Here is a 22,923-nt window from a genome sequence, read left to right on the forward strand (position 1 = left end):
CTCCTGTCATTTACATGTATGTTTTTTTAAACAGACAAACGAGCAACATAGAGCCTCTTCCACCTTCAAGTGCAGAGGAAGGGGAACCAATGGAGTGCTTGGAAAAAAGGTTGGCCTAGTTTTAATTTTGCTCGCATGCATTACTATGTCCAGATATTACGGTTACTAACCACAAACTGTTTCATCCCTTTAGTCTGACATCCATGACCATCCAGGAGTCCAGTGTAGAGGAGGACCATTATAACAGCCTCATGCATACTGTGTAAGTCTGATTTTTTATATACATTTCATGTTGTGGGTCCACTGTATTCTGCATGCAGTACTTTGGGTGGCATTTGTATAGTAGACTTTTAAAATAAGCATAAAAACATAACTGTAATGTTACAGTGTTACTAAATGTTACTTTCTCTCATATTCATCATGTATCTGAAGCAAACTGTGTTATGTATATAGGATTTGTTGGTCGGACGAAGTCACGCTAACTGCTGATGAGGGACAAGATCTGGAGGAAGAAGATGGTGGTGAGGTCTCCTCTGATGATGACTATGTGCCTCCTATTGCTTTGAGGTTTGTTTCTACATTATGACTTACCTTATTCTCTAAATATCACTGTGATGTAATGTTCATAGAGAGGCATTTCACTTGTGTCAAAACAGGACAGGTGGTGCTCTCCAGGCAGCTCAGGTAAACCTGGATGCATTACCAGCTTTCGGGCTGGATGACAGTCTATGGCACCACTGATGACCCTGAAGACGCAGCTGAACAAGTCCCAGTCACAGATGCAAAAGAAGCCCAGTATGATGACATCATAGGTCAGCCAGCCTACATTGCATACCAGAGCAGTTTGAAGACACTCTGTTCATTCGTTGTGCTGCCAATTGATAAGTGTCCTATCAAAGACTGTGTCAGCCAACCACCCTTTGAGGTCAACATCTCCTCAAGAGGTTCAGCAGCCATTATCGACTGGGTCGTTTTTTTGTTTTTATCTAGCCTGCAATAACTCTAAAGAGTAAAATATACACTTAATTGCAAAGCTTGCATTGTGGCATTTACATTGTACTGATTTCATTTTGTTCTATTATTTCATTTATTTACTCGTTATCTAGTGTACTTCTTATATATAATGTTACAGGTCTGTTCAGAAGGACACACTGCCTGGACATGGAATTCCCAACCTAAGCTGAAATACAGTATGCAGGCAGGAGATTTCATGTTCGCAGTCAATATTCTGCTCTCCGGAAATAATTTTGCAAATACATGAACATGGGCATCGTTAGTAGAAGCACATTCTTCCAGAATGCCTACTGCGTGGATGCCATTAAAGTTTTTTGGATGGAGGAGAGGGCAGCAGTAATCCAGCGGCTTGCTACACAAGAAGGTGTTGTGGCCCTTGGTGAGAATTTCTAATTTATTGGTAGCTAACAGTTATGTGTCACATTGTCTTATAGCTGTATGTTATTACCACAGGGCTCATTAAAATTATGTCTAAGAATGTATTTTGTTTGTTTTGTCAGCTGATGGAAGAATGGACAGCCCTGGTCACTGTGCACAGTATTGCACCTACACAGCCATGGACAATGAAAGCAAGGACATCATTTCGGTGATCACAGTTGATAAACGAGAAACTCAGAGAAAGTCTGTCCTAATGGAGAAAGAGGCCTTTATCAGGACCATGGATATTCTCATGAGTGAAGTCAACCTGAAAGAGATTTGTACAGATGCGCATGTACAAATCTCTGCACTTATGAGTAAGTGCAATACGCCAAGCCGATGTATTTTCATGGATAAAAGACTCTCAAGTAATGCTTTTCTTTCATCTGAAACAGGCAAGGGAAAAAATAAGGACACTGGCATATTTCACAGTCTGGACATGTGGCATGGTGCCAAAAGTTTTGCAAAGACGATTGTGACAGTAAGCCATGATGCATACACACATGCATTATGTGTTGAATGTCAAATGTAGCCCTTTCATGTGAATACTTTTTAATGAAAATCATTATGTTTGTTGCAGGCAGGACAGCAACGCGGCATGAACATTCTCCTTCTATGGGTCAAGGACATTGTAAACCACTTTTGGTGGTGCTGCAAAAAAGCAACAACCCATCTGCAGTTCATGGTAAGAACACAATAGACACACATAGACATTATATTGAAGTTCACTGTGCATTATACTTTTGGGCTGTTATACTGTACACACCTAGCCTACTAATAATGATCCGTTTTTACAATGTATTGTTTAGTTGACATGACTGTGAGAGGACTGCTTATTTTATCTTCTTTAATTCATTTTTTTATATTGTGATATTGTGAATTTTTTGTAATGTGATGTTGAATGGTTGTCTTTTGTGTGGACCCCTGAAAGAATAGTTGTTGCTGTGGTAACGACTAATGGGGATCCTAAATAAACAAACAATAGAAACAGTCATTACATGTAGGGGGTGTGGTAGATTAGCAGCATGTAACAAAATAGATTCATAATTTTCAGGACCTTTGGATGGGGATCCTCCATCATGTTGCCAATGAGCATGAGTGGGTCATGGGCAGATGCCAGCATGACTGCCTTGCAGCAGACCAGACAACGACCTGGATTGAGAGGGGGACCAGGGCTCACGACACCCTAACCAGCATTGTGAAAGACAAACGGTGGCTAAAAAATGTCCATAAGTTCCTGAACTTCAAGTGAATACTTTTTCATTTTTTTTTTCACATATACAGACACACACATATCCATGCAGCACTAGGACAGACGACCACAGCCTCTGTGTTTGTGTAGAAAGTGACATTTTCAGTACAAATCATCCCCTTTGGCCCTCCCAAACATAGATATGTATACGTGGACACAGAATTCACCTTAGGATCTGTAGTGTAAAAGTTAATCCCTAATCAAGTAAAAGTGTTATACTGCATAAGTTGATTAAGAGACAAAAGCCACATAACCACCATATAACCATGTTTTATGTATAAGTTCCTATAAAACTGATTGAGATGCATCTATATGTGTTAAAGCAATGTTATACATGTCAAAGTGTTCACAATACAAAGTTATGAGCTCACATTGTATTCACATACTGAAGAGCACACATATAACCTATCATGTTCTGTTTAATGATAACACACACACACATTCAAATGTTTGTATTACCTGATGCACATTTAAAGGTTCACATTGCATAAGAGCACAAGGGACTGCATAAAGAAAGTCCCTAAAATTCACGTTTTTTAAAAAATAAAGTGAAAGTAGATCCAGATGTAAGGGTGGAAAATTTGGGAAACTCCAGGCCCAAAGTGAAACTCCAGGCCCAAAGTGAAAGTGATTACACCATTAAAAACGGGCCTGTTCATGATTGGACAAAAGGAAAAAAGCTTGCCACCAATAGATTTGGATTTGAGTGGGATGGATTAATGAAAAGAGGTGGAGACTCTACCCAGTCTCCACCAGCATAAAAGCGAGTGTACTAAGAGCGAGTTTTCAGTCCTGCTCCAGGGCTTGACTCATGAGTTCTATGTGTTGAAGCTTGTGAACACATTAAACTCAATTGCATCGGACTCTGCCTGTCTCCAGTGTTTCTTTGAGTATTAATTAGATGAACCCAAGGTACTAAACTGACATCAGAGGACAACTGAGAAGCAACGCTGAGGACAAGGTCGGGAGCCTCCAGGCCCAATTCCGGGCACCGATTTTTGCCTCTTCAAGTGGCGAGCGCAGCCAGGAGGGAAGGAAGGTCGGAGCCGGAGACTGGGAGCACTGGGCTGTACGCCAGACACACAGGTGGCCACCAAATAAGGTAAGCAGAGCTTTTTTCTGTCTAAACCGGGTGTGTCTGGGGTGCAGTGCTGGGAGCCGCCCAGGTCAAAGGTATTTGACAGATTCCTCTCCTAAAGAACCTAATTATGATGTATTGATTAATTGGAAAGTAGCTAGAGATACCACTGAAAAGGCAACTAACATCACTGGAGACGGTTGGGTCTGCTGCAATAAGTGTGATCGTGGAGCAGAAAGAGTGAATGTGTGTGTGTTGAATGTATGATAATTAATGAGGAAATGAAATACAAGCAGTAGGATAGTTAAAGTATCTAAAGTATTTAAAGTATTAAGAGGAAGTGCACGACAAAAAACCTGTAAGAGTTAAAACAGGGAAGAGAAAAAGAAACCGGTAAAAGAGTTGAAAAAGTAAGAGAAACAGAGATATACAAAAGCATATCCGTGGATACCGCTGCCTATCTTGACGGCACACCTTTAAGCCTGTAGGGGCAGGTGTGTTGTGTCGGACGGCAGGTCTGCACAGGCGGAATGCTAGAAGTTGAGAGAAAAATAAAGAGTTAAAAAGACATAAAGCTTCTGTGGATACCGCTGTTTAAAGGGTGACCTCTCAGCCAAGAGGGCGGGGGAGTCGCCACAGACAAACAGGACTGAACGGGCAGAACGCTAAAAAGTTAAGAGATAAAGAGAACAGTCAGCAGATCGATCAAAGTGTAAAAATTGTAAAAACCTAACTGTAAGCTATAAAGTTGCTGTACATACTTTGTAACATATCTAAGTGTAACAAATAAGTTGTAGTAAATAAAATATAATCTATCTTAGAATGACAAGTAAAGTGTTGTATAAAGTGTTGTAAATACAGTAAAGTGCTGAATAAAATGTAACTGTAAAAAGACTGATAAACTATTAGACGACTGACCTAACAGAGAGTACGAAAGGAGGGGGTGAGGAATAGAGCCAGCAGAGAGTGAGGAAGAGAGCCAGCAGAAAGGAGTTAACCAATAAATCAAACTGTTGTAGAAGAATTTGAGGAGGTGAGCTCAGGGAGAGAAACACAGAGCGTCTAAAAATAGATGGAAGAGGGAGAGATTATTGAAGACGAGATTTGGGGAGAAGAACACTGTCTGACCGAGGGTCCAGTAGAACACAGAGGGATATGCACACACTTTTGGCTGGAAAGAACCTACTTAGATAAGGAGGGGGCTGAGCGTTGGCAGGACGAGCAAAAAAATCAAACAGAAGCTCCGGCAAATCACTAAGTTCATCAACTTGAAAAAAGTAAAAGAACAGTTTCCAGGTGCCCCGTGGGAAGAGATTTTGCGTAGATTGTGGGTCCCTTATTCACTAAATCCTCTATTACAGAGCTTGTGTGATAATTATAAGAACGGACCAGTAGCTTCACTTCCTCTACACCAGATAAGTATACGAGGCCAAGACGGGGTGAGATACCCTCCACGGCTGCAAATTGTTGTTGTGCCCAGAAAAGTTGAGTGGGAAACAGGTAAATTTGGGTGTTTAACCCCGGTTCCCCAAGGGGACGGGTCACACAAATTAGAGTACAACCCATACAGAGAAAAGAAATATAAAACTGCCATAACAGTAGGGAAAATCATAGTACTAATACGCACAAAAGAGACAGACGAACTGCCAGAGATCCCAAGAACCAGTGAAGTGAAACAGGGCTTCATGGGAGCCAATCAGGAAAAAATGGAAAAAAGGGTTTTAACCCCAGTGGAGATAGTAATGAGACAACACCCAAGTTGGGTGAAGCGCATCCAATGTTGTGTGGCAAAGTGGCACAAAAGAACATCAGGAAAGAATCGTTGGCCTATGGATGGTACTTTCAATCTGGCAATCTGGCTGTGATGAAGTAGAGTCAGAGTTGAGGCATAAAGAAGCCCGAGACACTAAAGCTAGCTATAAATATGGTTGGGATGGTTTAAACAAGCTGGGGCAAAAATAATGGTGCAGCTGGAGGAGAAGGAAAAAGAACATCAGGATCAGGACAAGGTGACGCCTGCAGCCCCTGTGACACCTACAGCACCACCCTTACCCACACCACCACCACCCCCATACCCACAAGATCCAACACAGCCAGCAATGGGACAATATCCACTAAGACATTCAAAAGCAATGGAAATGGAGGGTCAAGTAGAGGGGAAATTCACAGTGACCTTGACCAAAAATACCAAACAGAAACCCAACAGGAAGTGACTACAGGGGCCACGACAAAAACTAAAGTTGGAAATGGAGCCTTCCTCAGAAACTGACAGTACTGACGGATCGTTGGATGACGATGGGGACACGGAAGCCACTGACTTTGACTTATACACCAAGACGCGTAATGGCAAGAAGGAAAGACATGCTGAGCAATCAACCGACCAGGAGATGGCAGGCCTCGTCAGTGCAGGAGGCACGCCCCTTAGAGAGAGGCAAGCACACAAAAGGAAAGAGAAGCTGAGGCGACTGAAGGAGGACGGATACGAGTCCCTCCATTCCAGCTATGCGAGCCTCCCTATGAAAAAGTCTGCTCACCATTCAAGCTGCTCAAGCCTCCTCTTTGGGGACTCCAAGTCCCCTACTGCAGCATCACGAAGGAATGAGGAGGAGGGGCCAGTGTCACAATCCAGACCCCTGAGTGCTATAGGGGAACGACAGTGGCAAGAATGGTTTGAATGGGAGGCGGAGTGCCGTCAAAGGCGCCAGGAGGAAGAGCGTCAGGGGGCGGCCACCATCGACCCCACACCTCACCCAAATCAGAAAATGAGAAATGAATCATCCAATGGATGCGGGGGTCCTGAGGAAGGTGCCTCAGGGGGAGTTTCACCAAAGAGCACCCAAGACCTACAGTTACTTCAAGAACTGGAGGGAGCTGCCCAGAGGGCTGAAGATAAGGTGCGGCGTATGACACAGGAGTTGGACAAATTAGAGGAGCGGCTGGAGGAGCATAGAGCTTCTCAACAGAGACAGAGGGAACCCCAAGTTAGCCCCTCAACAGAGCATATCACTCTGACACTCCAAGGCACTATGGAAACCGATAGAGCACGGTCAAAGGAAGCACAGGCTACTGACAAAGGGCAGAAAATAGACAGAAGAAGCCAAAACCGAGATGGCATGACATTAAGAAGTGGGAAATCAGTAGGAGGTGACTTACTGCTGGACCTGTCAGATGAAGAGAGAGAAGAAGGTTCCATGTGCCCCATTATAACAAAAACTAGTGGAAGAACACAGTATGAGCCCTGGCCCTTCATGGACATGATAGGCCTGGCAGAGCGCCTACCAGTGCTCACAGATGGAGCTGACAAATGGATCATGGCTTTAGAAGAAACCACAGCTGGTATACAGTTGGTAGTAGGAGATATCAAGGCTATTCTCACCTATGTGGCAGGAAAACAAACCACCAAGGAGATATTTACAGACGCTGGCTTAAGTACAGCCATTGGCACCAATGTAAATGACGGGGTGAATTTTGGAGGCTACCGTTCCCGGGTGTGGCAACAACTGAGAGCACACTACCCAGCAAAAAGAGACCCCTCCAAGCCGGAGGGAGAAACCATGGGGGAAGATGAATGTCCCTCCAAGTTCCTACACAGCTTCCAGAAAAGGTGGAAGGAAGAGACAGGGGAAGCATGGAATGCTAATAAAACGACTCAGAGCTTGTTCAAAATGATGGTTAAAAAAGCCATGCCAGAGGATGTACAGCGACACCTGGAAGGCGTTGTAGGATTGATGAAGATGGACTGGCCACTGTTCTCAGAACATATTGTCCATCATGTGGAGCTCTACAGAAAAGACAAAAAGAAAAATGGAAGAGGACAGTAAACAACTAGCCAACAAGCTGACACAGTTACAGCTGGGAGAGCTCAGTAAGCTGGTCAAAAAAAGAAAAAGAGAAAGAAAAAACTAAAGTTCAGGCCCCCATGGTAACAGCAAACCAAGCAGCTCCCCAGTGTGTCCAGCCCCAAGCGCCTCCGCAGCCAACCCCCACAGACCCAAATACAGCAGGAAATGACAATTCTGCTGGTACCACGCATCACCATTATTACTACCAGCAGCAGGCACCAAGAGGTGGGGGCAACCAGCCGCCCCCAAGAGGACGGGGCAGAGGTGGAGCTAGAGATACGACGTTCAGGGGAGGCTGGAAGGGGGGCCGGAACTACATACCAGGAAACCAGCATATATTCCAGCAAACCGCGTCCAACCAGCAACCAGGCCCGCCAGACATGGGTACAGGTTATCCAGGAGCTAATCCTGCCCCACCTGATAACCTGTGCTGGGGGTGTGGTCAACCAGGTCATATACGGGCCCACTGCCCTAGTAATCCATGGGACGGTCCAGCACAAAAATTGGCCCAACACGGAGCAGACACGCCCTTGGTAGGGGTGCCCAGAGAAGCCTGAGGGGGAACTAATGTCACCAGCAATATCACTGCAGTCACAAGATGAACCAATTATACCTGTTGTCATTCACGATCGTGAATACCCTTTCATGGTGGACACAGGTGCCACATACTCGTGCATTGGAAAAGAAGGTTCCAGGTTCCCCCTCTCCACGTCATCTATAAAGACAATAGGCTTCTCTGGGAAATCACAAGTCATACCACTGACGGAACCTGTTCCAATGCTCATTGCAGGCAAAGTCATATGCACGCCACTGCTATATTCAGCCCATACCCCAGTAAACCTATTAGGAAGAGACATTCTATGTCCATTAAAAGCAAAAATCATGTGTACCCAGGATGGACTGTACTTGGATTTCCCAGATGAACCCCCACAACACATGATGTCACAGCTTCCCCAGGACGTGACAGAAAAACAACAAGCACTTGCCTATTGGCTCCGGCTGACACCAGAAGAGTCACATCTCCAACAAAAATGGACTGAATGGGAGGAGTGGATTCGCATGCACTATGACACAGCACACACCTCCACTCTGCCACTGCACTGCACGCTCATGTACGACAAAGATCAGACTCATGTAGATTACCAGGAATGTTGGGATGCAGTAATCAATAAGAAACCATGTCTAATCACAAGTGAAGATACGTTTATGGGGCTGGAAGGTGTGGCGGCGGCTGTCCGCCTTCCGGAAGATTTGTCTGGGTGGTATCAAGTACCAACGTCGCACGTCACATTGTTGGTGGCCAAAGGTTATGAGTCTCATCATCTCGGTCCCATGGTCAGGCGTGCCCTGCAGGTGCAAGAGTGGGTGCCCACAAAGAACAAGTACATTCACATTTCTAAAGATAAGCAGTTCATCAGAATCTCAGTCAAAGTAGGTGATGAGGCAATAGCAGACAAGGTAATGGTAGATGGAAACACACCTACACAGATGGCGGTCGCCACAGAACATGAGGAAATGCTAAACCAAGTCCCACCACAGTTGTGGACAGCTCACAAGACTGATGTAGGATTAATAAAGTCGGCCCAACCAGTTCACATTAAGCTAAAACCACACGTAAACCTACCATATCAGAAGCAGTATCCTCTCAAGCAGCATGCCATTGATGGTATCAGACCAACAATTAAGGGTTTGGTTGAAGCAGGGGTATTGGTTAAAACTAAGAGCCCTTGTAACACACCCATCTTTCCGATCAGGAAACCAAATTCAACGGACTACCGTCTATTCCACGATCTAAGGGCAGTAAATGCAGTAGTAGACGGAGAAATACCACACGTGCCAGATCCACACACGTTGCTTTCAAACATCCCACCAGACACCCAGTGGTACACGGTCATTGATTTGTGTTCAGCCTTTTTCAGTGTACCACTACATCCAGATTCTCAGTATCTGTTTGCCTTTATGTACAAGAATCAACAATATACCTATTCGAGGTTAGCCCAGGGGTTCTTGGATTCCCCGTCAATCTTTAATCGTGTATTGACACAGGACCTAGCAAGTTTGAATGTGCGAAGTACAGTGTTGCAGTACGTAGACGATTTGCTTATCTGTAGCCTTACAAAAGAACAATGCGAGAAAGACTCCATTGCTGTGCTCACAACCCTAGCAGAAGGCGGACACAAGGTCAGCAACAACAAACTGCAGTTCTGCCAACAGTCAGTAGAATACTTGCGGAGAAGGCTATGTGGGGACAAAAGGTGTATTGCACCATCACAGGTGGAAGCAATAATCAAGGCTATGTGTGTGCCGTCCTGATGCAGGACACTCCCACAGGTAAACAGCCATTAGCATATTACAGTACCAAGCTTGATAACATAGAGACTGGTCTGCCACCCTCCTACCAGGGACTGGCAGCAGCTGTTTTTGCCTTTCAGAAAGCATCATTGCTGACCATGGGACATCCTGTGACGTTGTACACTTCTCATCAAATTCATGCATTGTTGACGAGTCCACGAATCGTTTTAACACAAGCCAGACGTACAGGCTATGAGGTCATTTTATCAGCCCCAGAACTCAACATTCAGCGTTGCACTATCATTAATCCAGCCACAAAACTGGTGTTACCAACGGAAGGTGCGCCACATGACTGTATTCATGATACAGAGAAATTTATGCGTGCTAGGGAAGATTTGCATAATCAGCCTATTCCAGCCGATCTCACATAGTTTGTTGATGGATCATGTTTTCGTGATGCCACCGGTAGCCATGCAGGCTACGGGATTGTCCAACTTGACAATAATGATCAGAGTTTCGTGACACTAGAATCATGCAAACTTGCTCAGCCCTGCTCAGCCCAGCTCGCAGAGATAAAAGCTTTAACAGCAGCATGCAAATTAGCAGAGGGGAAGTCACTAAATGTGTACACAGATTCAGCATACGCCTATGGTGTATGCCATGTTCATGCTAACATATGGAAACAAAGAGGGTTTCGTAGAGCTGACGGCACTCCTGTAACTCATGGAGCTGCAATTCTTGATCTATTACAAGCCGTGCTTCTTCCCACGGCTTTAGCAGTCATCAAATGTCCAGCCCATCAAAAAACTGATTCTTTGGTGGCCAAAGGGAATAATCTTGCTGATGAAGCAGCTTATCAGGCAGCAATAGGTGCAGTAATGGCACCTATATTGACCATACAAGACTGTGAATCCCTCACCTCCCTGCCTTCACTTAAAGCCGCTCAAGATAGAGTAGATGAGGCCGAGGCACGCCTATGGGTAAAACGAGGAGCTATAAAGAACATGCGACCAAGTCCACTGCATGGAGTCTGGTTAGACGCTCATGGTCATTTTGTATTACCAACCTTACTGTTAAGACATGCAATAATCTGGGCGCATGGTAGTGACCATTGCGCAAGGGGGGAGATCCTACGGAAACTGCAAGCAGTATGGTGGTCACCATTTATGGCAGCCATGGTAGATAGAGTACTAAGCGAATGCGACATTTGCGCAGGCTACAACATTAGAAAAGCTTTTACAGCCCCATTGGCACATACCACCCCCAGATGGTCCATTCAGACACCTCACGTTAGACTACATAGACATGGGACCACAGTCAAGAGTAAAGGGAATGAGATATGTCTTGGTGGTCATATGTAGATTTAGCAGATGGGTGGAGGCAAAAGCCACGGCAAAATCAGACCACAGAACAGTTGCAAAATTTTTGTGTCAAGAAGTCTTCCCAAGATTTGGGATGCCAGATACCATATCATCAGACAACGGCAGCCATTTTGTGTCCAACGTCATACAAGAGATGCTGAAACAACTGGGAATTAAACAAAAGTTTGGCTGCGTTTATCATCCCCAATCACAGGGAGCAGTAGAGAGGGCGAATGGTATTTTGAAAACCAAAATAGCCAAGATAGTGGCAGATAGTGGAAACAAGCTTAATTGGATGGATGCTTTACCGCTTGCACTAATGTCTATGCACTCACAAGCCAGCAGAGTCACGCATCTAACACCACATGAAATGCTTACGGGCGGCCCATGCCGATACCATATTTGAGAGGTCCCTATGAAGGGCCCTCACTGGAGCAATTGCAAGGTGAAATGTTTGAATACTTACGAAGTCTGACTCGTATCCACAGGGCTGTGTTCCAGCAGGTGAAAGGGGCCACTGAGGACAGAGGGGTCGATATCCCAGCAGACCTCCAAAGAATACGTCCCGGAGAACAGGTGTACGACAAGGTGTTCAAAAGAAAGTGGGACCAGCCACGAAGGCAAGGTCCATACAAGGTTGTACTAGCCACACCAACTGCCTTGAAAGTTGAAGGTAAGGACGTTTGGTTCCATCTCAACCACTGCTGCAGAGCTAACCCACAATTCCCAGACAGGCCACCTATACCTTGGCCTAGAGCCAGACAGAGAGCAGCTCCCCCAGAACCACAAGGGGAAGGCGAGGCCGCCCCAAGGGAAGCAGAGAGCCGTTCAGAAGGGGAAGGCGATGCCTCCCCGCAGGAACAGGGGACCAGGAGGTCAGCACGCTTGGCGAGCAGACGGGACCAGGGCAGAGTTCGGAGTGACAGCAGTGGGTCGCTGCCAGCGAGGGTGTCATCAGACAGCACCTCAGAGGGAAGCACCCCGGCCACAGTGGTTGGCGATGAACCTCATGAGTCGTCATCTGATGGCAGCGGGGACGGTGATGAGGGCCCAAGCACAGAAAGAGCAGAGAGAGCAGAGGGAGCAGAAGCGGAAGGAGAAAGAGAAGAAGGCAGTAGCTCAGAAAGCGGCCGTTCAGAAAGCAGTAACTCAGGAGCAGGCGAGGCTGGAGCCGCAGAGGGGTCAGACACAGACACAGACAACACAGACAGAGGAGACACAGACCTCAGAGAGGGACCAGCCCCTCGGTAGACCAGGCCGGGGAAGGCCTGAAGGCCCAGACAGTATGGGAGGAGGAGTTAAAGTAGGAGTGATAGCTGCAGTATTACTAACCCTATTGCTCATCCTGGCAGGAGTGAAACAAAGTGAAGGAGCAGGGCAGGGTGGACAAGGTCAGGAACGGGTAGGCGAATGCTTAGTGGCATTAGGAGCTATGGCCGCAAAGCAGGGCAAGATACAATACAGAGAGACAGTTTCATTAACCTACTATAAGTCGCATGCTTACAACGATGTATTGGTGGAGGGTCCAGAAGGCATTAGGTTGCATGGCCGGTCCATAGGACCACGCTGTAGTGCAGAAGGGAAGGTGACAGCAAGAGTTATGTGTGACATGAGAGGTTGCACCAACACAGACACAGGGCGCAGCGTACCTTTAAAGGTAGCCCGCCAGTGGCTTCTGTTGGATCCAGCGCCCCGGAGAATATCAAGGGATGTGAGGGCACGGAGAGTAGAGGTAATTAGAACAACCACTTGGAAGTCCAACAAATTCTATCAATGGCTAGAATACTCCGCAAAACAAGTTACTAATAGCTCATGTATAGCATGTCACAGGAAGAGGGGCTTGCCCATGGTCAGACCTCTCCCAGACATAGAGGACTGCGCACGCACTGTTTTGCTCGGTGCACCATGTGGATGGCAGCGGGAAGAGGGAAACACACTAATGACACTGCAATTTGTCCTGTAAGTCTTAAGGGCGCCCCTAACCCAATCAAACAAGAGTAACAAGTACCACCGGTAGTGCATTTGGCTCGGGATACTGTATTCCCATTTTGTATAGCAAGAGGAAATGAGATAGAAGGCGCGTTAGACAACTCTACATCTTGCAATGCCTCCAAAGAGGCAGAGGTGTTGATCCAATGCAGGCATGAGAACCGCTCAACCCAGGGAAATCATTGGAGACAGGAAAAGATATGTAACACCAAAGCCCAAATTCAATGTGAACAGGTCATTAGCGGTGCATCAAATAAGTCAGTCATCATGTCACGTAACCACACGTATACCTGGTTTAAATCTTATTTATCTGATCGTTTTCAGTTTGTTGACGTTCATAATGAATCATCCTTACGTACCAAAGTTTGTTTTGGAGTTCCGCAAGGTTCTGTGCTCGGACCAATCCTATTTACTCTATATATGCTTCCTTTAGGTAACATCATTAGAAATCACTCTATAAATTTCCATTGTTATGCGGATGATACTCAGTTGTATTTATCGATGAAGCCATAAGAAAGTAATCAATTAACTAAACTCCATAACTGCCTTAAAGACATAAAAACTTGGATGAGCACCAGTTTCCTGATGTTAAATTCAGACAAAACTGAATTTATTGTTCTTGGCCCCAAACAACTCAGAGACTCTTTATCTGATGACATAGTTTCTCTAGATGGCATTGCTCTGGCCTCTAGCACTACCGTAAGAAACCTCGGAGTAATATTTGATCAAGATTTATCTTTTAATTCTCATTTAAAACAAACCTCACAGACTGCATTTTTTTCATCTGCGTAATATTGCGAAAATTAGGCCTATCCTGACCCGAAAAGATGCAGAAAAATTGGTCCACGCTTTTGTTACCTCTAGGCTGGATTACTGTAACTCTCTATTATCAGGTAGCTCTAGTAAGTCCTTAAAAACTCTCCAGCTAATTCAGAATGCAGCAGCACGTGTACTAACAGGAACTAAGAAACAAGATCATATTTCTCCTGTTTTAGCTTCTCTGCACTGGCTCCCTGTAAAATCCAGAATTGAATTTAAAATCCTACTGTTAACTTATAAAGCTCTAAATGGTCAAGCTCCGTCATATCTTAGTGAGCTCATAGTGCCATATTATCCCACCAGAACACTGCGCTCTGAGAACGCAGGGTTACTCGTGGTCCCTAAAGTCTCCAAAAGTAGATCAGGAGCTAGAGCCTTCAGCTATCAGGCTCCTCTCCTGTGGAATCATCTTCCTGTTACGGTCCGGGAGGCAGACACCGTCTCCACATTTAAGACTAGACTTAAGACTTTCCTCTTTGATAAAGCTTATTAGTTAGGCTTATAAGCTTATAAGCTAGTTAGGGCTGGCTCAGGCTTGCCCTGTACCAGCCCCTAGTTAGGCTGACTTAGGCCTAGTCTGCCGGAGGACCCCCCTATAATACACCAGGCACCTTCTCTCCTTCTCTCTCTCTCTCTCTCTCTCGTATTCTATTACTGCATCTTGCTAACTCGACCATTCTGGATGTCACTAATTCGGCTTCTTCTCCGGAGCCTTTGTGCTCCACTGTCTCTCAGATTAACTCATATCGCAGCGGTGCCTGGACAGCATGACGTGTGTGGTTGTGCTGCTGCCGTGGTCCTGCCAGATGCCTCCTGCTGCTGCTGCCATCATTAGTCATTAGTCATACTTCTACTGTTATTATACACATATGACTATTGTCACACATGTATACTGCCAGATATTAATACATACTTTCAACATATTGTACCACAGTAGCCAGAACTATAACTATAATATTATTACTTTCAATAATGTTGTTGTAAGCTACTGTTATTACCTGCATCTCTCTCTCTGTCTCTCTCTATGTCTCATTGTGTCATACGGATTACTGTTAATTTATTATGCTGATCTGTTCTGTACGACATCTATTGCACGTCTGTCCGTCCTGGAAGAGGGATCCCTCCTCAGTTGCTCTTCCTAAGGTTTCTACCATTTTTTTTCCCCGTTAAAGGGTTTTTTTTGGGGAGTTTTTCCTTATCCGCTGCGAGGGTCATAAGGACAGAGGGATGTCGTATGCTGTAAAGCCCTGTGAGGCAAATTGTGATTTGTGATATTGGGCTTTATAAATAAAATTGAAAATTGAAAATTGAATATACACACCAGGTATGGATTGGTGACCTTAGTAACGGCACCGAGCTACTGGCAGACATATTTTGGATATGTGAGAGCGATTGCCAGGTACAAGCTGTATTACCAACAAATTGGACAGGAATCTGTGCCCCAGTAATGTTAACAGGACAAATCATGATAATGAGTCTAAACAACAGTCTAAATAACGGTACTCATACACGGTCTCGTAGATCGGCTGACACTCAGACACACTCCTGGAAGAAGGATGCTAACATATACATTACATACGACCAGGTACCGCATGGGATGCCTGAGGAGCAGCAGGCTATATCAGAGGACTGGATATCATGGGCCAGAGGATGGGGTTCCGTGCCCCTTGGTGGATACTTTGTGAACGCCCAGTACATAGAACGTAATAGTCGCTGGATAAATTATTTGTGGTATAATCAGCAAAAATTTGTAAATTGGACCATAGAAGCTCTACAAGGAGTAAGTGAGCAACATGCCACATCTTTAATGACGGTGCAAAACAGGCTCATTATCGAGACGATGCTGGCTCAAGACCAAGGGGTCTGTGATGTGATAGGGGAACACTGTTGTACTGTCATCCCCATGCACACAGGGGAGGATGGCAACTTGACTCGGGCTTTACAGAACATACGTGCATTAAGAGACCAACATGTACAGCACTCCGGTTGGAACACTAGAGTTTCCTCAATCTGGGATTGGCTGGGACAATTATCCCCTGGAAAGATTTTACGAATGATAGGAGTGCTGTTGGGACTTGTAGTGTTGGCCCTTCTGGTGATATCCTGCTGTGTTCTTCCCCTGGTGCGACTTGTGATTAAAAAGACTATGGCAAGTGTCACAGGACAGTTTGTAATAATAGACCAAGGTCTATGGCCAACAGCAAGCACAGAGTCATATGAAGATATGAGTAGTTCTCAGGGGAAGGTTCCCAAGGATCAGGGCCAGCTCACAGGGTGAGATAAGGGAAATCGATATGAGATAATGCCACAAGGCATGGCATTGGAAACTGTCCAATATAATCAGAAACCTAGGCTAGTTGAGGGTGTTTATGAGGAGATCATTTAAAGCCCTTAATACCCTTGCTGTCACCAAACCAATACTAACATTTAATCACTAACAAAATGAACTAATCCTGCTTGCATGGCTCATGTACATATTCATTGCTGTAGGGAAAGGTATAACGTCACTAAGGAAAGTACACTAAAAATGTCCTTTACAACCTTAAGATAGGTACAGAGTATGGCTGAGAGCTGGAGAACTCCGCATCCATACCAACAGAACCAGGGGGGCCAGCCTGTGTTCCAGTACCAACAGCAGGGGCCGGGAGGGCTGAGCCAGCTTCCTCAGCTGTATTCTCTACCTCCACCATCACCACACCACACAGGGTTACCCGGTCCAATGGCCAGCTGTTCTGCACCTACCTGCACCTTTGGAGGAGGCACCCCGATGAGACGACATGGACGCTCCAATCAGATGACGCCGTTGCACCTGTCGCAACTCTACGCTCCAGCCCTGGCCCAACCTCCCTTGGAAAGCCTGCTCCGCTTCTTGTTGCAAGGGCCCGATGTCCCCAGCCCCAGTGGAACTCGCCAAGAACCACTTGCCAGTACCTCTAACCTGGGAGGCCAGGTCCAGACGGGTCCCAGTCAGGAAGGCAGCTGGGGTAATGTGAATCCAGGCCCGCAATCTTCCCAGTACCTGATGCAGGCCTCATTAGAGGTTCAGACGCCCACCACTGCGCAGGCGCCGCCTCAAGAGGGAAACCTTCAGCACAATGCCCGTGCTGACATGTTGCCATTACGCTCTCCTGATCCATCGTCTGCGACAGAAGACAGCGAGGACCAACGGTCGGCCAGCTATTCACCTACCAGCCCATCGCCTGCAGCCCCAGGTTCAGAGATGAATTTGGAATACCAAAATGAGGGTCACCTGTCAGTACAGGCCCTCGCAGAAGAGACACGTGATATCTTAGAGCAAGAATATGGGGTGTGTCCAGAGATAGTGGAAGGGTACCTCTGGAACCTGCCTGATGGGGAGCCAACCCAATTAAGGCACGATGAATTGGTAAAAAATCTATGCACGCTGCTCCATCCTGTCCCCCATGGACCTTTTCGCCGACTTATGCGCAGTTACCCCATAATACTGCGGAAGAGACTCCACAGAATTCGCCAAGCCTCCTATGTAATCAGAAAGGCTGAAAACAAGAAGCTGCAGAGAGAACACATGAAGCTCACTGAGAAAGAGACACTCAGTCTGCGTAACCAAGTCCAGGAGCTGACCCAAGCTAAGGATGCCCTATAGCAGGAGGTCGGAATGCTGAGGGAGCAGGTGGCCTCCTATCGGCGCCTGCGGATGATGGGCACATCTTATGTGCCTGATGGACAACAACCATTCAGCAATACTGGCTAAAGCTGAAATGAATTTTGTCAGTTGTAACCTGTGTATAAGGATGCCCCTTATGAATGATCATGCATGCAACCGAAAGTAACCAATGAAGGTCATCAGGCTAGCTTTATATTCTGAATAATTGAATACTATATCATAATGCTCAACCAGTGTGATTACTGAGTAGAGAATCATCGAAGTTAGTTTATGTGTGATATTTACGGATCTTAGTTAATTGGTATGGGACTATGAAGTCCCAAAGGGGGGAATATATATTTTTCTCTCCCTCTGTGATTCAAATATTATATGGAACTATGAAGCCCCAAAGGGGGGATTGTAGTGTAAAAGTTAATCCCTAATCAAGTAAAAGTGTTATACTGCATAAGTTGATTAAGAGACAAAAGCCACATAACCACCATATAACCATGTTTTATGTATAAGTTCCTATAAAACTGATTGAGATGCATCTATATGCGTTAAAGCATTGTTATACATGTCAAAGTGTTCACAATACAAAGTTATGAGCTCACATTGTATTCACATACTGAAGAGCACACATATAACCTACCATGTTCTGTTTAATGATAACACACACACACATTCAAATGTTTGTATTACCTGATGCACATTTAAAGGTTCACATTGCATAAGAGCACAAGGGACTGCATAAAGAAAGTCCCTAAAATTCACATGTTTTTTAAAAAATAAAGTGAAAGTAGATCCAGATGTAAGGGTGGAAAATTTGGGAAACTCCAGGCCCAAAGTGAAAGTGATTACACCATTAAAAACGGGCCTGTTCATGATTGGACAAAAGGAAAAAAGCTTGCCACCAATAGATTTGGATTTGAGTGGAAGGATTAATGAAAAGAGGTGGAGACTCTACCCAGTCTCCACCAGCATAAATGCGAGCATACTAAGAGCGAGTTTTCAGTCCTGCTCCGGGGCTTGACTCATGAGTTCTATGTGTTGAAGCTTGTGAACACATTAAACTTGATTGCATCGGACTCTGCCTGTCTCCAGTGTTTCTTTGAGTATTAATTAGATGAACCCAAGGTACTAAACTGACATCAGAGGACAACTGAGAAGCAACGCTGAGGACAAGGTCGGGAGCCTCCAGGCCCAATTCCAGGCACCGATTTTTGCCTCTTCAGATCGTATGTCAATGTCACCGCCATGTTCCTTAGATCAAGACTGACCCGTGCTTTTGCACCTTTGCTGCTTGTGTGTGTGGGGGGGTGTATTTATTTCTTTGGCAAAAGGCTAAAATGAAAAAAATGAAGGCAGTGACAACCAACCTCTCTTTTTCATGCTGCTTAATCATTTAGATATCTACATCCGAGCTGGAATCTTTTCAAAACCATATTCTAATGTATGCATTGAAGAGGTTTTCTTACTCCCCCCCTGTCTATGAGGCAAGGACCATCCTTGCTGCGCTGGACTACAACTACCACAAGAGTCGTCCAGCCAAAATAAACGCACATGGAGAGACTGTGTAAGTTTAATGTATAATTTTATATTTCTGAGTAATACTTGTCAATACCATTGTAGATACTCAGTATGACACCAGAATTTGTCTTTCGTATAAAAATTATCAAGACATTATTTATAATAACCTTTTTTTTTTTCCAGGATGGCAATGAGCAAGCTGGACAGTCTAGGTGAGTCTAATAACTAAGCCTATTTGTTTTGCTGTTTTTCAGGATGGGCAGTGTTCAAGAAGAGGTCCAATCGATGGACCTTGTACACTGAAAAAACTCCAAAGACATACAGTTACATTCCCAACCTGCAGAGGCATATACTGGAAAAGAGGGTGTCATCAGAAGGAGGTCTCCCAAAAGTCATGAAGCAAAGACCCAGTGATCCCCGGAGACTTCTCCCTGTCCTTCCACCACCATCGACCCAAGACCTTGTTCAGGCCCATGTCAGCAGAGGTCATGGTATGTCAAAAAACTCCATGCATCACAAATTAGGAGAAGCATTTCAATAATACTTTTCCGTAAAACGGTATTAATGATTTTAGAATAACCCCTGTCTTAACCACAAATGAGTCAGAGACATTTTTCACAGAACAGAAATGCTCACGTTTTACTCTGCAGCTGTCTACAACATGCATGTTATGTCTTGGGTGCACCTCACAGGTGTAAAATGTGCATACAAGATGGAAACAGTAGACAGACAATTTAGGGTGACATGAAATCTGTTATGCAAGCGTGATGCTGATGTGACATTTCATGCTTTTACCCACTTTAGGACACAAAAGCTCTAAATGTCTGACTTCCCCCTGTCTTTTTTTATTTTATTTTTTATAGGACCTGTCTTGCAGCAGAGTCCAACAGCTGTTGATTAGATGGAATCACAGACATCAAGGTAATAGAGTATGCCACAAAGATATTTCACATTTAGGGTAGATTTTGTCTGTATATGATTCCAGCCCTGAAGCTGTATTGTGCCACAACGGCTAATAAAGTGACACCCTTATAAAAATGTGAATTCTTACTGTGTAATTTAGTCTATATAAAATTATGGCTGTAGCTGACACTGAATTACATCATTACATATCAAGCTGTGACGATTCATCTTTTTATTTCAGTTTTGAGTGGCCTCACTAAAGTCCTATATGGTCTCCGTAATTGTGTTTCACCAGTTTTAAAGGACAACTTCGGTATTTTTCAACCTGGGCTCTATTTCCCCATGTGTATGTGTGTGTATGATTCATGGGTACCACTCATTCTAAAATTGGTTCAGTATTGAGCCGCAAAACAAGCTAAAACGGTAATGGGGGCAAATGCGTCCGTATAAAAGTGCTTTTTTTCGCCACTGACCGGTTCAGATCGCCAGTGCTATCTCTGTAAATAGCATATGGTAGTGGCCCTGGGGCAGTGGTGAGTGTGAATGAGTGGAGTCAGCTGTCAGTCAGTGTTGGAGCAGAAAGGCGGAAGGTGTCCCCGTTCGGTATTGTAAATGAGTATGTGTGTGTGGTTGCAGTGCTCAAGATGTGTATTTGACTGAGGTAGTATAATGTAGTTTCTCTAGCTTTGTTATGCAGCAAATGGAGCTATATTTATGCAGACAGTGTGCTCAAGTGTATGGCTTACAGATTGCTTATGCATTGCTAACGCTTTTTGTCTTCCAACTTTTACAGACGCCGTCCTGAAGTCATTTAAAGAGGGAACAGATAACGTCTGAAGACATGCAGCTGAACACCTAAAACATGCTACAACAAGAAGAGGATGGGGGGCAATATTAACTCTTCATCCCTGGAGCCCCTGCGTCAAGGGGTGTTGCACCTTCCTGTGTAACCCTTACCCAGAAATTTTTATTGGTTGTTGTATTTGTTAAAAACTTTGAATAATACACTTCAGTGTACAGTACCGTTTTGCTGTAATTTATACCTAATTAGCTTCTAATAAGATCTAGTTCAGGTTGAATAGGGCGGAACGGTGCAGACTTTAATTTCGAGTACGGTTTTGCTGTAGTTTAAATCTAATTAGCCTCTAATAAGATCTAGTTCAGGTTGAATAGGGCGGAACAGTGCAGACTTTAATTTAGAGTACGGTTTTGTTGTAGTTTATACCTGATTAGCCTCTAATAAGATCTAGTTCAGGTTGAATAGGGCAGAACGGTGCAGACTTTAATTTAGAGTACGGTTTTGCTGTAATTTATACCTAATTAGCCTCTAATAAGATCAAGTTCAGGTTGATTAAGGGTCGCTATATATTACTACCTACAAATGGGACTCCAGAGAATGAGCCATCCAGGCAACAAGGGATTTGTTGGTGTTTGTTTAATATATAATAAAATATTTTACCTCTTTTTTTTGTCTTAATTTGTTGCAAAGTATGTCTTGTTTGCTATTATTAGGGTATAACTGTGTTTGTTTAATATCTAATAAAATATAATTACCTCTAGTTTTTGTCTAATTTGTTGCAAAGTACGTATTGTTGGCTCTTATTAGGGTATAATTGTGTTTGTTTAATATCTAATAAAATATATTTACCTCTAGCTTTTTTGCTAATTTGTTCCAAAGCACGTCTTGTTAGTCCTAATTAGGATATAATTGTGTTTGTTTAATATCTAATAAATATAATTACCAATAGTTTTTGTCTAATTTGTTTCAAAGCACATCTTGTTAGTCCTAATTGGGATATAATTGTGTTAGTTTTTGTCTAATTTATTTCAAAGTATGTCTTGTTAGCACTTATTAGGATATAATTGTTTTTCTTTAGTGACTAAATTGCGAACATATTTCTACCTAATTTAGTACAAACTACGGATTGTTACGTCTTATTAGAGCAATGTTGTCTATTTTACTGTCTAATAAAGATTATATTAGGTGTAGTTTTTTCTAATTTGATACAAAATACGGCTTATTACGTCTAATTAGCGTACTGTAAAATAAAGTGCTACCAGGCCACCTAGGTGGAAGGAAGTTCAGGAGGTGGTCAGGCGTGCAAAAGCTTCTTTGGCCCCAGGGCCTAATGGAGTCCTCTACCGGGTTCATAAAAGTGCACCTGATATCCTTAAATTTTTGTGGAAACAGCTAAGAATAGTTTGGGAGAAACAAATCATCCCAAGACCATGGCATAGGGCAGGGGGTGTCCTCATTCCTAAGGAGAAGGAGTCCGTGGTTCTTAGCCAATTCCAGATGATTTTTTCTCTTGAATGTAGAGGGGAAGATTTTCTTTAGTGTAGTAGCGCAGAGATTAGCTAGCTACTTGGGAAGGAATAGCTTAATACATGATCTGACACCAGATTCAGGCAGCAAAGATTTAGTAAAAGGGACCTGCATGTAATATTTTTAGATTTTGCAAATGTGTTTGGTTCAGTACCACATAGCCTCATTTGGAGTGCCACAGGTAGTTGTTAACTTAGTGAAACCATATTTTCAGGATCTTAGGTTGTGTCTAAGCACAGCAGGTTTCACAACAGGTTGGCAGAGGCTAGAAATAAGTATTATGGCAGGGGGTACCACTTCTCCATTAGCATTTACTATGGCAATGGAAGTAATCATCAGGGCTTCCAAGTGGGTAGGAGGTGCGGAGAGACGGCAGAACTGGGTGCATCTTCCACCAGTTGGGGTTTACATGGATGACATGACACTGGTCAATCAATCAATCAATCAATCAATCAATTTTATTTATAAAGCCCAATAT

The 22,923-nt window shown here is 44.2% G+C and overlaps 3 protein-coding genes across 3 annotated transcripts; all 3 read left to right on the forward strand.

Annotated features, from left to right (window-relative positions):
- Positions 1-191: 191 nt before the first annotated feature.
- LOC117264429 (uncharacterized) lies at positions 192-2,975 on the forward strand. The gene is made up of 8 exons (XM_033638368.2): positions 192-262; positions 454-567; positions 657-812; positions 1,133-1,393; positions 1,515-1,748; positions 1,827-1,912; positions 2,012-2,116; positions 2,486-2,975. Exons 4-8 carry the CDS (start codon positions 1,258-1,260, stop codon positions 2,681-2,683), a joined length of 759 nt encoding a protein of 252 aa, XP_033494259.2. The 5' UTR covers positions 192-262; positions 454-567; positions 657-812; positions 1,133-1,257; the 3' UTR covers positions 2,684-2,975.
- Positions 2,967-7,583, forward strand: LOC144458255 (uncharacterized). The gene has a single exon (XM_078162674.1). It carries the CDS (start codon positions 6,008-6,010, stop codon positions 7,580-7,582), a length of 1,575 nt encoding a protein of 524 aa, XP_078018800.1. The 5' UTR covers positions 2,967-6,007; the 3' UTR covers position 7,583.
- A 7,499-nt stretch (positions 7,584-15,082) lies between these two features.
- On the forward strand, positions 15,083-21,540 carry LOC117264547 (uncharacterized). Its single transcript, XM_078162675.1, has 4 exons — positions 15,083-19,262; positions 19,471-19,707; positions 20,080-20,137; positions 20,913-21,540. Exon 1 carries the CDS (start codon positions 16,625-16,627, stop codon positions 17,684-17,686), a length of 1,062 nt encoding a protein of 353 aa, XP_078018801.1. The 5' UTR covers positions 15,083-16,624; the 3' UTR covers positions 17,687-19,262; positions 19,471-19,707; positions 20,080-20,137; positions 20,913-21,540.
- The last annotated feature ends 1,383 nt before the right edge of the window (positions 21,541-22,923 follow it).

Source organism: Epinephelus lanceolatus, chromosome 20 (assembly GCF_041903045.1).
Source record: "Epinephelus lanceolatus isolate andai-2023 chromosome 20, ASM4190304v1, whole genome shotgun sequence".
NCBI classification, from domain to species: Eukaryota; Metazoa; Chordata; class Actinopteri; order Perciformes; family Serranidae; genus Epinephelus; species Epinephelus lanceolatus.

What these genes read in the sequence shown, in the direction of transcription:
- LOC117264429 (XM_033638368.2), top strand. Translation starts at nt 1,258, where the DNA reads ATGAACATGGGCATCGTTAGTAGAAGCACATTCTTCCAGAATGCCTAC. An exon ending in ACAAATCTCTGCACTTATGA is followed by an intron (nt 1,749 to 1,826) that starts GTAAGTGCAATA and finishes CATCTGAAACAG; the next exon opens with GCAAGGGAAAAAATAAGGAC. An exon ending in TTGCAAAGACGATTGTGACA is followed by an intron (nt 1,913 to 2,011) that starts GTAAGCCATGAT and finishes TGTTTGTTGCAG; the next exon opens with GCAGGACAGCAACGCGGCAT.
- LOC117264547 (XM_078162675.1), top strand. Translation starts at nt 16,625, where the DNA reads ATGGCTGAGAGCTGGAGAACTCCGCATCCATACCAACAGAACCAGGGG.
- LOC144458255 (XM_078162674.1), top strand. Translation starts at nt 6,008, where the DNA reads ATGGAGCCTTCCTCAGAAACTGACAGTACTGACGGATCGTTGGATGAC.